The sequence below is a fragment of the Rana temporaria genome, chromosome 3, assembly GCF_905171775.1.
Source record: "Rana temporaria chromosome 3, aRanTem1.1, whole genome shotgun sequence".
NCBI lineage: Eukaryota > Metazoa > Chordata > Amphibia > Anura > Ranidae > Rana > Rana temporaria.
Genome location: NC_053491.1, coordinates 418,327,675 through 418,340,753, shown reverse-complemented (window position 1 = coordinate 418,340,753; position 13,079 = coordinate 418,327,675). Strand labels below are relative to the sequence as shown.

The 13,079-nt window shown below is 39.9% G+C and overlaps 1 protein-coding gene across 2 annotated transcripts in view; it reads left to right on the top strand.

Moving 5' to 3' along the window:
- The window catches only part of LOC120933114 (aspartate aminotransferase, cytoplasmic-like), a 47,409-nt gene extending 35,380 nt beyond the window's left edge, over window positions 1-12,029 (top strand). For both annotated transcript variants that reach the window (XM_040346119.1, XM_040346118.1), the window contains 4 exons: window positions 886-1,036; window positions 10,215-10,380; window positions 10,873-11,015; window positions 11,103-12,029. In XM_040346119.1, coding sequence (XP_040202053.1) covers window positions 886-1,036; window positions 10,215-10,380; window positions 10,873-11,015; window positions 11,103-11,245 — 603 coding nt within the window. In that variant the 3' untranslated portion in view covers window positions 11,246-12,029. The remainder of the gene's footprint in view (window positions 1-885; window positions 1,037-10,214; window positions 10,381-10,872; window positions 11,016-11,102) is intronic.
- Window positions 12,030-13,079: the final 1,050 nt, after the last annotated feature.

Below are 13,079 nucleotides of genomic sequence, written 5' to 3'. Positions count from 1 at the left end.
TAATATAAAAGAATAGACTATATGAAATTCGAATTTTGGAAAATGTTTATATGTAATAAAAATTTGGATGTGGTAGTTTTTTCTAATTTAGTAGATTTTTTTCAAATGTGGTAGAATTTTTTCGAATGCAGTAGATTTTTTCAAATCTAATTAAATTTTTCAAATTTGATCGGCTTTTTAGGAATTCGGTCAAATTTTTTTCAAATTCTAATATGAAACTAATCTTTTATAATCTTTTCTATTCAAATTCGATTTCATTCAATAAGAAATTCGAATTTTGTATAAATGAATTCAAATTCGGATAGAAAAGATTAGAATGGAATAGAAAAGAAAAACAAGAGAATAGAATAAAATATAATATATATTATAATTAATTCTATTCTGTTCTATTGTTTTTCTATTCTTTTATATTTTAGTTTCCATACATTTTAATTATTTTCCAATATATTCTAGAATTCAAATTTATACTATTCGAATTTCGGAAGACTGTCATGTTCTATTTTATTACATTCTATTAACTTCTATTCTATTCTTTTTAATTCTATTGCTTTATTGTGTATCTTTAGTAGAGAAACGGCCCAAAGCATTATGTTTCACCTCCATGCTTGACTGTAGGAATGGTGTTCTTGGGATCATAGTCAGTTTTTTTTTTTGTTCCTCCAAACATGACGTAGCATAGAAGCTCTGCTGACTCCCATCATCCAATCATGTGTAGGCAAACGTACTGTTTTATTATTTTCTTGGTGATTGAATATTAGTAAATCTACCGAATTTGTGTTGTAATGCACTTGGAATGTATTTAACTGACAAACGTAACGTTCAGTTTGGATTTTATTCCAATATCTTTAACTTTATCATGTTGTATATTCTTTATGTTGACTGTAGAAAAAGAACATCTTCCCATTTTTCAACCTGAAAGGTCAAGGACTGTCCTCTGGAGATGTAGACGCCGATGCCTGGCCTCTGCGCCACTTTGTTTCAGAAGATTTTGACCTGTTTTGTGCACAATCATTTTCAGCCACTTTTGGACTATACGGTATGTAAACAGGAAATGTTAAATAATATCTTCTTCTGAATTCATTACCTTTTAAATAGTTAAAGGGGTTGTAAAGGTTCATGTTTTTTCACCTTAATGCATCCTATGCATTAAGGTGAAAAAACATCTTACGATCACTGGCCCCCCAGCCCCCCCCCCCCCCCTGTTTACTTACCTGAGCCTTGGAAAGTCCTGTGTTGTGAATGCGCTCATCCTTTGCTTGGTCCACTCGACTCTTCATTGGATAGATTGATAGCAGCACAGCCATTGACTCGCACTGATGTCAATCAACTCCAATGACGCAAGGGCTGGGGGGAGGGGCAGAGTCCTCTAGTCGGCGGCTATGGACGCCGAATACAGAACTCTGGAGCGCGCCCGCAAGGTAACCCCCTTGGTAGAGTGCTTCCCAGAGGGGGTTATCAGAAGCAGGAGGAGCCGAGACAGCCGCCGAGGGACCCCAGAAGATGAGAATCGGGGCCACTCTGTGCAAATCGAGCTGCACAGTGGAGGTAAGAATAACATGATTGTTATTTAAAAAAAAAAAAATTGAATCTTTAGTATCACTTTATTCTACAGTATGTATCTTTTTGACTGCTTTAGGTCATTGTAACAAAATTTGATGCTGTCTTAAAATTAAGTTTAACCAGCTGTGATTGGAGACGGAAAAGAAAACTTGAGAGCTGCAGTTTTATAAGAATCTAATCGTTTCAATAGACTTTGCTTTGAAACCATATACCAGTGGTCTCCAAACTGTGGCCCTTTGCTTGCTTTTATCCGGCCCTTGGAGCACTATACCTCCCAATGATACAAGACACTATTCTGCCATCTGACACCGACAATGGAGCACCATTTCTCCCACTGACACCACTAATGGGGCACTATTCCTACCTATGATACCAGCAATGGAGCACTATTCCTCCCCCTAATACCAGATGTTTACTCCCACTGATACCAGGATAATTTTCACTCCCGCTGGCCAAAGTCTGGCCCTCCAAGAGTCTGAAGGACAATAAACAAGCCCTTTGTTTAGAATGTTTGGAGACCCCTGCCATATACTAATCTCATTGTACTCTTTTGCTGCTAGAGCCATTTTTGCTGTCTTTTGCACATGTTTAAAAAATTATTTTAGGCCTGAGGATTACGCAAAACCCCCAAATATTATATATTTTCTGAAAGCAAACACCCTAGAGAATAAAATTGTGGTAGTTCCAGTTTTTTATGTCACATGATATTAGTGCAATGGTTTATGAAACACAACATTACAGTAAAAAAGACACTGAATGTAATTTAAGGGCACACAAACACAATAAATTACCCATTTTTTGGTAAAATATAAAAGAAGTCGTTGTGCCAAGTAAACAGATAACATATCAAAATGTAAACTTGCATGCACCTGTGAAACAGCCACAAACTTTGGTCATCAATATTTTCCATAGGCAATTATTTTAAAAGCGCCTACAGGTCAACATACTACAAAACAATAATGACCTAATGCATTGTACACACAATCGGAATTTCCGATGGAAAAAGTCAGACGGAATTTTTTCGTGTGTGTGTGAGTTTTTCCATCGGAAATTCCGACGGACTTAGAAAGAGAACATGTTCTCTTTTTTCTGATGAAAAAAAAACATGCATGCTCAGAATCAAGTCGACGCATGCTCGGAAGCATTGAACTTCATCTCTCTCGGCTTGTCGTAGTGTTGTACGTCACCGCGCTTTAGACGATCGGAATTTGGTGTGACAGTGTGTATGCAAGACAGCTTGAATGGAATTCCATCAGAAAAATCTAAAGAAAAAACTGCGCTAGTTCAGAAACGAAATGTCTAGCTGCTACATACAAACAAACAAAGCCAGCAAGAATAGTAAACAAAAAATGTAGCGCTAAAAACCAAAAACTCCAGAGTATGTGATACCATGTGAGGTGACAAGGTTCGTATGAAAGTGCATATACATAAACCACTGACATATAAATGTAAATAGCTCAAACAGTGCTTGATGCAAAAGAAAAAGTCTATATTACAAAGTAGAAACAATCAATTGAGTGATGAGTGCAGGGAAAACAGATGAGCTGCTATCCGTTGATTGGGATACAACAGGTGCACAAGTTGTCTGTAGCACTCTATGAGGATCACAATCACATCAAGGTAGGTAGTGGATGAAATAGGCTTACCGGATGGGTTGGACTCTACTACTGTACAGCAAAGAGTCAGCCAGACATAGTGGTCTTTGGAAACCGGGACCACTCAAACCGGAATGGGACCATAAGCGAGACTGGAACTCCAAATTGACATGGACGGCAGGAACCAGCAGAGCTTGAATGGTGTGTTGGATCAATACCACGAGCTTTGAATAATCCTTAGACCATCAATCAGGAGATGCAAGGCAGGATGTTTCTAAAGCTCTCAGGAAACCATGGAGTGGATGATATAAAAATGGAAAAAGAACTCCAATAGTGCAGGTCAATTAAAACCAATGAGGTTTATTTGTAAAAAGTCATGGGTAAATATGACAAGGATAAAAAGTGATCACGTACAGAGAATGGCAATGTGGGGTGCTCAATAGCAATACCCGACGCGTTTCGGCTAAGCAACCCCTGTTGAAGGCTTACTTAGCCGAAACGCGTCGGGTATTGCTATTGAGCACCCCACATTGCCATTCTCTGTACGTGATCACTTTTTATCCTTGTCATATTTACCCATGACTTTTTACAAATAAACCTCATTGGTTTTAATTGACCTGCACTATTGGAGTTCTTTTTCCATTTTTATATCATCCACTCCATGGTTTCCTGAGAGCTTTAGCAACATCCTGCCTTGCATCTCCTGATTGATGGTCTAAGGATTATTCAAAGCTCGTGGTATTGATCCAACACACCATTCAAGCTCTGCTGGTTCCTGCCGTCCATGTCAATTTGGAGTTCCAGTCTCGCTTATGGTCCCATTCCGGTTTGAGTGGTCCCGGTTTCCAAAGACCACTATGTCTGGCTGACTCTTTGCTGTACAGTAGTAGAGTCCAACCCATCCGGTAAGCCTATTTCATCCACTACCTACCTTGATGTGATTGTGATCCTCATAGAGTGCTACAGACAACTTGTGCACCTGTTGTATCCCAATCAACGGATAGCAGCTCATCTGTTTTCCCTGCACTCATCACTCAATTGATTGTTTCTACTTTGTAATATAGACTTTTTCTTTTGCATCAAGCACTGTTTGAGCTATTTACATTTATATGTCAGTGGTTTATGTATATGCACTTTCATACGAACCTTGTCACCTCACATGGTATCACATACTCTGGAGTTTTTGGTTTTTAGCGCTACATTTTTTGTTTACCATCAGAAAAATCTGTCTGAGTTTATTTCGATCGTGGGTATGGGGCATAATGCAGTTCAATACAACACACACACGCACACGCACACACACACACAAAGATAAAAAATAAATAAATACATATGAGTTATATATACATGTAAAAGTGGGACAGAACAATTGGTTTGTGAGAGTTTGTGGCGAACACGAGAGTATATTTATTGATGAATGTAAAAATTCATATATGTGTAGACCCTGCTGACTTTATGTGGCTGTATGTTATGCACATTGGGTATCTTTCCATACGTTTTCAATGAATGAATTGTGTGTGTGTTTATGTATGTATGTATGTATGTATGTGTGTGTGTATGTATGTGTATATATATATATATACAGGGCTTTTTTTCAGGGGGAACTTGGGGGAACTCAGTTCCACCACCTCTGGCTCAGACCCTTTGGTGCCTGCTCACCACAATCACTTGTAAACACAGAAGTCTGGTTTCTGTGTTTACAAGTGACAGCTTTGTAACCCCCTGAATGCTGCACTCTGTATGTAATGCAGTCCTGGTATTTATTGCACCTTTAAGACCCTCCTACTGTTTGTGAAATCTGAACGGGTCGTGGTTGAGTTCCTGCACCTATTTTCTGAGAAAAAAAGCTCTGTATATATATATATATATATATATATATATTGGTGTAGATGCGTCATCTTTCCAATTGTGTTACTCTATATTTGTTCAGGAAGGCAGTGATGTATTCTACTGAATAAATAAAGGGTCTTTGATATTACATACTAGGTTATTGAGTTTGATTTGCAGCACTCCAGATTTTATTGCTGTCTGTGTCCTCAGTCAGACAGTTTGCCCTCGGGTCCTGTCACCAAGACAGGATGGGAGCAGAATCTCTACAACAAGGACACAGGAAACAATAAAGTATTTTTTTACAGAATTGGGAAGGGTAATAACCTTGCAGGAATAAATCGCTGCATATGTCACTGTTAATATTCTTCTTACTGGTCATTTACTGGTGCATGTTTTTGGCCACTGCACATATTGTACCTACAGGGAGTGCAGAATTATTAGGCAAGTTGTATTTTTGAGGATTAATTTTATTATTGAACAACAACCATGTTCTCAATGAACCCAAAAAACTCATTAATATCAAAGCTGAATATTTTTGGAAGTAGTTTTTATTTTGTTTTTAGTTTTAGCTATTTTAGGGGGATATCTGTGTGTGCAGGTGACTATTACTGTGCATAATTATTAGGCAACTTGACAAAAAAAAATATATACCCATTTCAATTATTTATTTTTACCAGTGAAACCAATATAACATCTCAACATTCACAAATATACATTTCTGACATTCAAAAACAAAACAAAAACAAATCAGTGACCAGTATAGCCACCTTTATTTGCAAGGACACTCAAAGGCCTGCCATCCATGGATTCTGTCAGTGTTTTGATCTGTTCACCATCAACATTGCGTGCAGCAGCAACCACAGCCTCCCAGACACTGTTCAGAGAGGTGTACTGTTTTCCCTCCTTGTAAATCTCACATTTGATGATGGACCACAGGTTCTCAATGGGGTTCAGATCAGGTGAACAAGGAGGCCATGTCATTAGTTTTTCTTCTTTTATACCCTTTCTTGCCAGCCACGCTGTGGAGTACTTGGACGCGTGTGATGGAGCATTGTCCTGCATGAAAATCATGTTTTTCTTGAAGGATGCAGACTTCTTCCTGTACCACTGCTTGAAGAAGGTGTCTTCCAGAAACTGGCAGTAGGACTGGGAGTTGAGCTTGACTCCATCCTCAACCCGAAAAGGCCCCACAAGCTCATCTTTGATGATACCAGCCCAAACCAGTACTCCACCTCCACCTTGCTGGCGTCTGAGTCGGACTGGAGCTCTCTGCCCTTTACCAATCCAGCCACGGGCCCATCCATCTGGCCCATCAAGACTCACTCTCATTTCCTCAGTCCATAAAACCTTAGAAAAATCAGTCTTGAGATATTTCTTGGCCCAGTCTTGACGTTTCAGCTTGTGTGTCTTGTTCAGTGGTGGTCGTCTTTCAGCCTTTCTTACCTTGGCCATGTCTCTGAGTATTGCACACCTTGTGCTTTTGGGCACTCCAGTGATGTTGCAGCTCTGAAATATGGCCAAACTGGTGGCAAGTGGCATCTTGGCAGCTGCACGCTTGACTTTTCTCAGTTCATGGGCAGTTATTTTGCGCCTTGGTTTTTCCACACGCTTCTTGCGACCCTGTTGACTATTTTGAATGAAACGCTTGATTGTTCGATGATCACGCTTCAGAAGCTTTGCAATTTTAAGAGTGCTGCATCCCTCTGCAAGATATCTCACTATTTTTTGACTTTTCTGAGCCTGTCAAGTCCTTCTTTTGACCCATTTTGCCAAAGGAAAGGAAGTTGACTAATAATTATGCACACCTGATATAGGGTGTTGATGTCATTAGACCACACACCTTCTCATTACAGAGATGCACATCACCTAATATGCTTAATTGGTAGTAGGCTTTCGAGCCTATACAGCTTGGAGTAAGACAACATGCATAAAGAGGATGATGTGGTCAAAATACTCATTTGCCTAATAATTCTGCACTCCCTGTATATGACCATGGGTATCACAATTTAAATTGTACGTAAGTTAAAATATGGTGCTTTCTGTGCCACATTTCTAGGAATGCTTAAAGCGGAGTTAAAAGTCAGCAGCTACAAATACTACAGCTGCTGACTTTTAATATATGGACACTGACCTGTCGAGGTTGCCCGCGATGTTGGCACCCAAAGCCGATCTGTCCATTAGCTCTCGGGTGGAGGTGCGGCTTCAGTTCCTGGTTTCCTACTGTGCATGCACAAGTCGTGTTTTGCAATAGCACTGGTCCCTGGTCCCTGCTGTCTTCTGGGACATGTGTGTCTCCCAGAAGACCGCGGGGGGGGGGGCGGAGGAGGCACTGGATATGGTGTAGGTCGCCGTAACGACCTATGCCCTGAAGTGGGAGCAAATACCTAGATTACACAGGTACAGTTGCAATAAAAAGTATCCAAATTTAAAAAACAGTTTTGCCTTTAGTTATCCTTTAACTGCTTGCCGACCAGCCGCCGGCTCTGCTGGACGAGATCACGTAGCTATACGTCATCTCGCTGAGCAGCCAATAGTGGCGCGTGCACGCCCCCCCGCTCGTCCCTGACACGCGTGATCACCGCCGGGCACCCGCGATCGCTCGTTACAGAGCAAGAACCGGAAGCTGTGTGTGTAAACACACAGCTCCCGGTCCTGTCAGGGGGAGAAATGCCTGGTTGTCTGTTCATACAATGTATGAACAGTGATCAGTCATTTCCCCAAGTCAGTCCCACCCCCCCTTCAGTGTGTGAATGGTCACATAGAGCCTTGGCTCGGGCACCCAATAGCAAGTTGCTAGCTCTGGGGGCATTTGGCAGGAGGGAGAGGGAGGAGCAACAAAGAACCTGGGAGGAGGAGGAGGATCAGGGCTGCTCTGTGCAAAACCACTGCACAGAGCAGGTAAGTATGACATGTTTCCTTTTCTCTTCTTTTCTTCTCCTCCCCCCTTTTTTTTATTTTAATTTTATTACATTTTTTCACGTGGGAAAGAGTTTTTTTCTTTCCTTCATTTCTGAATCATTCCCCTCCCTTATGCTTTATACAAGATATAATACTTAGGGGAGTTTACACGATACCTACTTAGAAAACCTTTTATCTGTTTGATTATTTTTTGTTTGCATGTATGATCTCCTGATCACTATGCTATTTAAAAAAAAACTGAACATATACAGACGCGATAAACTGATCGATAGTACTTTGGTTATATTTTTTGGTGAAGCCTTTTATCACCTCGACAATATTGTTGTTTTTTTTTTCAAATCATCTTTATTTCAGGTTTATTTGGAAAGTTTTTGTACCTCTTTTCCACTTAATTTGTATTTTTTTTTCTTATTACATGTATCTCATATTGTGATCTTTAATTGTATCTGTGTGACTTGCTGCTGTTAGAAATCATGGGGCCCTGTGTGGTCTACCCGACAGGGCCCCTCTCCAAAAATATCAAAACAATATTTTCACTTAAAATACATTAAAATATTTATTAGCGGACACAAAACGAACATAACTTACAAAATTCCTGCTAAATCTAAAATATAAAACTGTATTGAGTTAATAGAGTTCGGCGGGAGAGGGGGATAAACCAGCTTTCGGCTGCTGCAAAGAGCCGCACAGGGCATCCTTCCTGTTTTTGCTGCCATCTCCCTGTCCTGCCCACATCAGATTTCCCCCTGCTGCCCAAGCCTCCGGTGTGTCGGCGCCCCATACAGAAGGACCCGTGGTACCCCCTTATCAGGTGCCCTGGTTACTTGTTTAAAAAAAAAAAATGATTGAAAGGTAACATTATATCCATGCACTTTTTTTATAGACAGTATCTCACAAAAGTGAGTACACCACTCACATTTTTTCATGTGACAACACTAAAGAAATGACACTTTTCTACAATGAAAAGTAGTGAGTGTACAGATTGTATAACAGTGTAAATTTGCTGTCCTCTCAAAATAACTCAACACGCTGGCAACAAAAGTGAAAATGTCCAAATTGGGCCCAATTAGCCATTTTTCTCCCCAATGTCATGTGACTCGTTAGTGTTACACGGTCTCAGGTGTGAATGGGGAGCAGGTGTGCTAAATTTGGTGTTATCGCTCTCACTCTCTCATACTGGTTACTGGAAGCTCAACATGGGACCTCATGGCAAAGAACTCTCTGGGGATCTGAAAAAAATAAATGTTGCTCTACATAAAGATGGCCTAGGCTATAAGAAGATTGCCAAGACCCTAAAACTGAGCTGTAGCACGGTGGCCAATACCATACAGCAGTTTACAGGACAGGTTCCACTCAGAACAGGCCTCGCCATGGTCGACCAAAGAAGTTGATGGTAACCAGGTGTGGTGGAAGTGTCATGGTCTGGGGCTGCAAGAGTGCTGCTGTTACTAGGGAGCTACAGTTCATTGAGGGAACCATGAATGCCAACATGTACTGTGACATACTGAAGCAGAGCATGATCCCCTCCCTTCGGAGACTGGGCCGCTGGGCAGAATTCCAACATGATAACGACCACACACACACCTCCAAGATGACCACTGCCTTGCTAAACAAGCTGAGGGTAAAGGTGATGGACTGGCCAAACATGTCTCCAGACCTAAAACCTATTGAGCATCTGTGGAGCATTCTCAAACGGAAGGTGGAGGAGCACAAGGTCTCTAACATCCACCACATATACTTTTTTTAGATATAAAGTTTAGCATTTTTGATTGATGCTGTTTATTTTTCCATGCGGATTGTGATATTTCACTATATGCAACTGCTAATTTTACCTTCTTGATATTATATATAATTTTGGATGGTGTTTAGATTGTAAATTATAACCACATGGTCTGTTTATGTGGCATTACATTTTTTTAGGGAAACTACGGAAGTTTTTAAAAATGTTTTTCTCTTTGCTGTGTCCCTCAGACACAATGAAAGGTTACATAGAAGTGAGGAGAAATCACATTTTAGACAGTTATTACTAGAATCGGGGTTCCCCACTAAAAATGATATTCTTACCTACAGTTCTGGCGGCAACCATATCGTTTTGGATTTCCCATCGCTTTCTGTGCAAAAAAGATGAATCTCCCCAGTGGGAACACAGACCGCAACAAAAGCTGACAGGGGTTCTAAATAACCCCCTTTCCCCCAGCACACTCATAAAAAAATAAAAAATCGAGGTTTGGTTACACGTTAACAGTTCTTGTCCTACATCTAGATGTTACATTTATATGTTTCTGTTACTGATTTTTGTCTCTCCTGCAGGTGAAAGTGTTGGGTGCCTGCTAGTGGTTATGAGAAACAATAGAGCTTTGATCGGTGTTCGCTCCCAATTGGAATGTCTTGTGCTTAGAAAATGGTCATCACCACCAGCTACTGGAGCACGAGTGGTAGCAACAGTTCTTAATAATCCAACTCTTCATGAAGAATGGTGAGATTGTATGATGCCTTAAGCATGAGACAAGCTTCTTACCTTATCCCAGCCCTTAGAACCGTTCCGCTTTTGTGAAGACTAGGAACTAGGTGCCACTGTATTAAGGGGGATTGTGTGGCCCCCGAAATGTGTTGGCTGTCCTTTGCCCTGCTTGTTGTAACCAGCTAAACAATAAAGACACACACTCGAAAAAAATAACTATTTTATCTGAAAGATTTTTTCATAGTTGGGATGTAACTTTTTGGTTGGTTGGTAGTTACTTTTTTTTTTTTTGATTGGGTAACAAGGGGTACTATTATGACGGAAAATTATGAAATGAGGAGCTAACCTAGTTAGGCAACAGTTTGCAATGATAAGTGACTAGTGTTATAAAAATATTTTATTTAATTTTTCTATTTTTATAAACCCTTATAAAGTGAAAATCAGCTGTGATTAAAACTAATTTAATATAATATGTTTCACAACTTGTCTTTTTTTCATTATTTTGAGGAAGGAAAACCTGAAAATGGCAACAAAACGTCTTATGGTTATTAGAGAGAAAATGCGGGAGAAGCTTAGACTTCTGGAGACTTTGAGATCTTGGAATCAAATCACCCAGCAATCTGGCCTATTTACCTACTTTGGATTAACTAGTAAGTGATGCTATGAAGTATGAGCTCCTGCTTATGGGTTCTAAACTGAAATTGGGTTTTTAATTGATTTTCATTTTTCCCTGATAGAGGACAAAATTGATTTTCTGGCGAAGAGAAATCATATTTACTTACCTGAAAATGGACAAATTAATATCTCGGGACTTAATATGAACAACATACATTATGTCACGCAATGTATAAGTGATGTGACTCTGAATGACACAAGATGATGCATTTTAATAGCATTTTTTTTGTACTGTTGACATTTGAGACAAGACACTTTGTATAGCTTTTTTTTACTTATAGTGGATGGATTTCATTTGTGTTAACAATTATTTGAAAAAAAAATATATTTTGTATGTGTGTGTGTGTATATAATTATTGTAAGTACAATCTCGTATAGCTTTTGAGTTGATACATTGACCAGGGGCACAGCTCCTGCTCCTATGGTTGTCCTTCAGATACATAAATATTGTTATGAAGATAATGAATATCTCCAACAAAGGGTTTTGTTATCATCATATACCAGAAAACAGAATACAATCATCCACATAGTTCACAATTTTATTGAAAAAGAGGCATATTATTTCCCTGTTTAATGTACTAAACCAATCTTAAACCTAGTATTTCCATTTATGGATGGTAGTAAGGAAAATGAGGGGATACCATCAACTAATCCTACAATCTTGTATCAGGTAACTCTTTAGTTAACTGAATGGTTAAAGTACCTAAAGCTAGCACTTTCTTTTATTTTTAATAGATTATGTAATGCCTAAAACACCTGTAATTTTTCCCCACACTTCATATTCTTTATACATAACAGGGAGTAAGATAAAAAACACTTTAAAGTGAGGGAAATGCCCCCATAGACAGTTTTTTTTTATTCTGAGACAATTGTCCCCATTGACAGATTTCTCCTCTACTGCTGTTCAAATTTTTGGATCTTCACTTACTTTCATTCCCTGTGACTGTGGTCACAAAAACGGATACATAGGCAGGTACAGTTGTTCTTAAAGGGGCTGTAAAGGATTTTTTCCCTAAATAGCTTCCTTTACCTTAGTGCAGTCCTCCTTCACTTACCTCATCCTTCGATTTTGCTTTTAAATGTCCTTATTTCGTCTGAGAAATCCTCACTTCCTGTTCTTCTGTCTGTAACCACACACCGTAATGCAAGGCTTTCTCCCTGGTGTGGAGAAAGCCTTATAAGGGGGGAGGGGGCGAGCAGGCAAGTCAGGACACTCTCTACTTTGCAGATAAAGGAGCTGTGTGTTAGTGGGCGTCCTGACACTCCTGCTTGCCCCCTCCCCCTCAAGAGGCTTTCTCCACACCAGGGAGAAAGCCTCCCATTACTGTGCGTAGTTACAGACAGAATAACAGGAAGTGAGGATTTCTCAGAAGAAATAAGGACATTTAAAAGCAAAATCGAAGGATGAGGTAAGTGAAGGTGGACTGTACTAAGGTAAAGGAAGCTATTTAGGGAAAAAAATGTTTTCCTTTACAACCCCTTTAAGGGTTGCTTCTCTTGTTAGTGATGCTTACTGCCCTTCATAAGCTGAGAGGAGCCAGAGTTTAGAGGGCTGGGCTCAGTGGATTTCTGAGGAGAGGTTCTAGAGAAGACTCCCATGAGCTCTCCCCTCCAGGGGTGGTTGGTGGTTGGTACACTACAGGCCTATGTCAGGTGAAAATCTATTATAAGCTTTATCTTGAGTCCAAGTGCTGCACTGTTCTTACAAGACTTTCTGTATAACACTGACATAATTGAAGGTACCCGTTGAGAGACATAATTTGGAATATCTAAAACACGTATATGAACTGTATTGTTATGCCTGCCAAAGCAAGTAAAGAAGTGTTATTGCAACCAAGAACCTCTTTTGATGACCTACTAGAGCAAGGTGATGAGTACAACCAATTCCTGGGGTGAAGAGCGCATTCTGGTGCTTTACTGGTACAAACCTAGTCAGCTCTGGAGGAGGTAGTGATAGAGGAAAAGGAGTCTCTCACCTAACAATGAGAGTGAATCCCCTTATGTAACATGTGTTAGGTGGCCCAGGCCCCCATGTTATA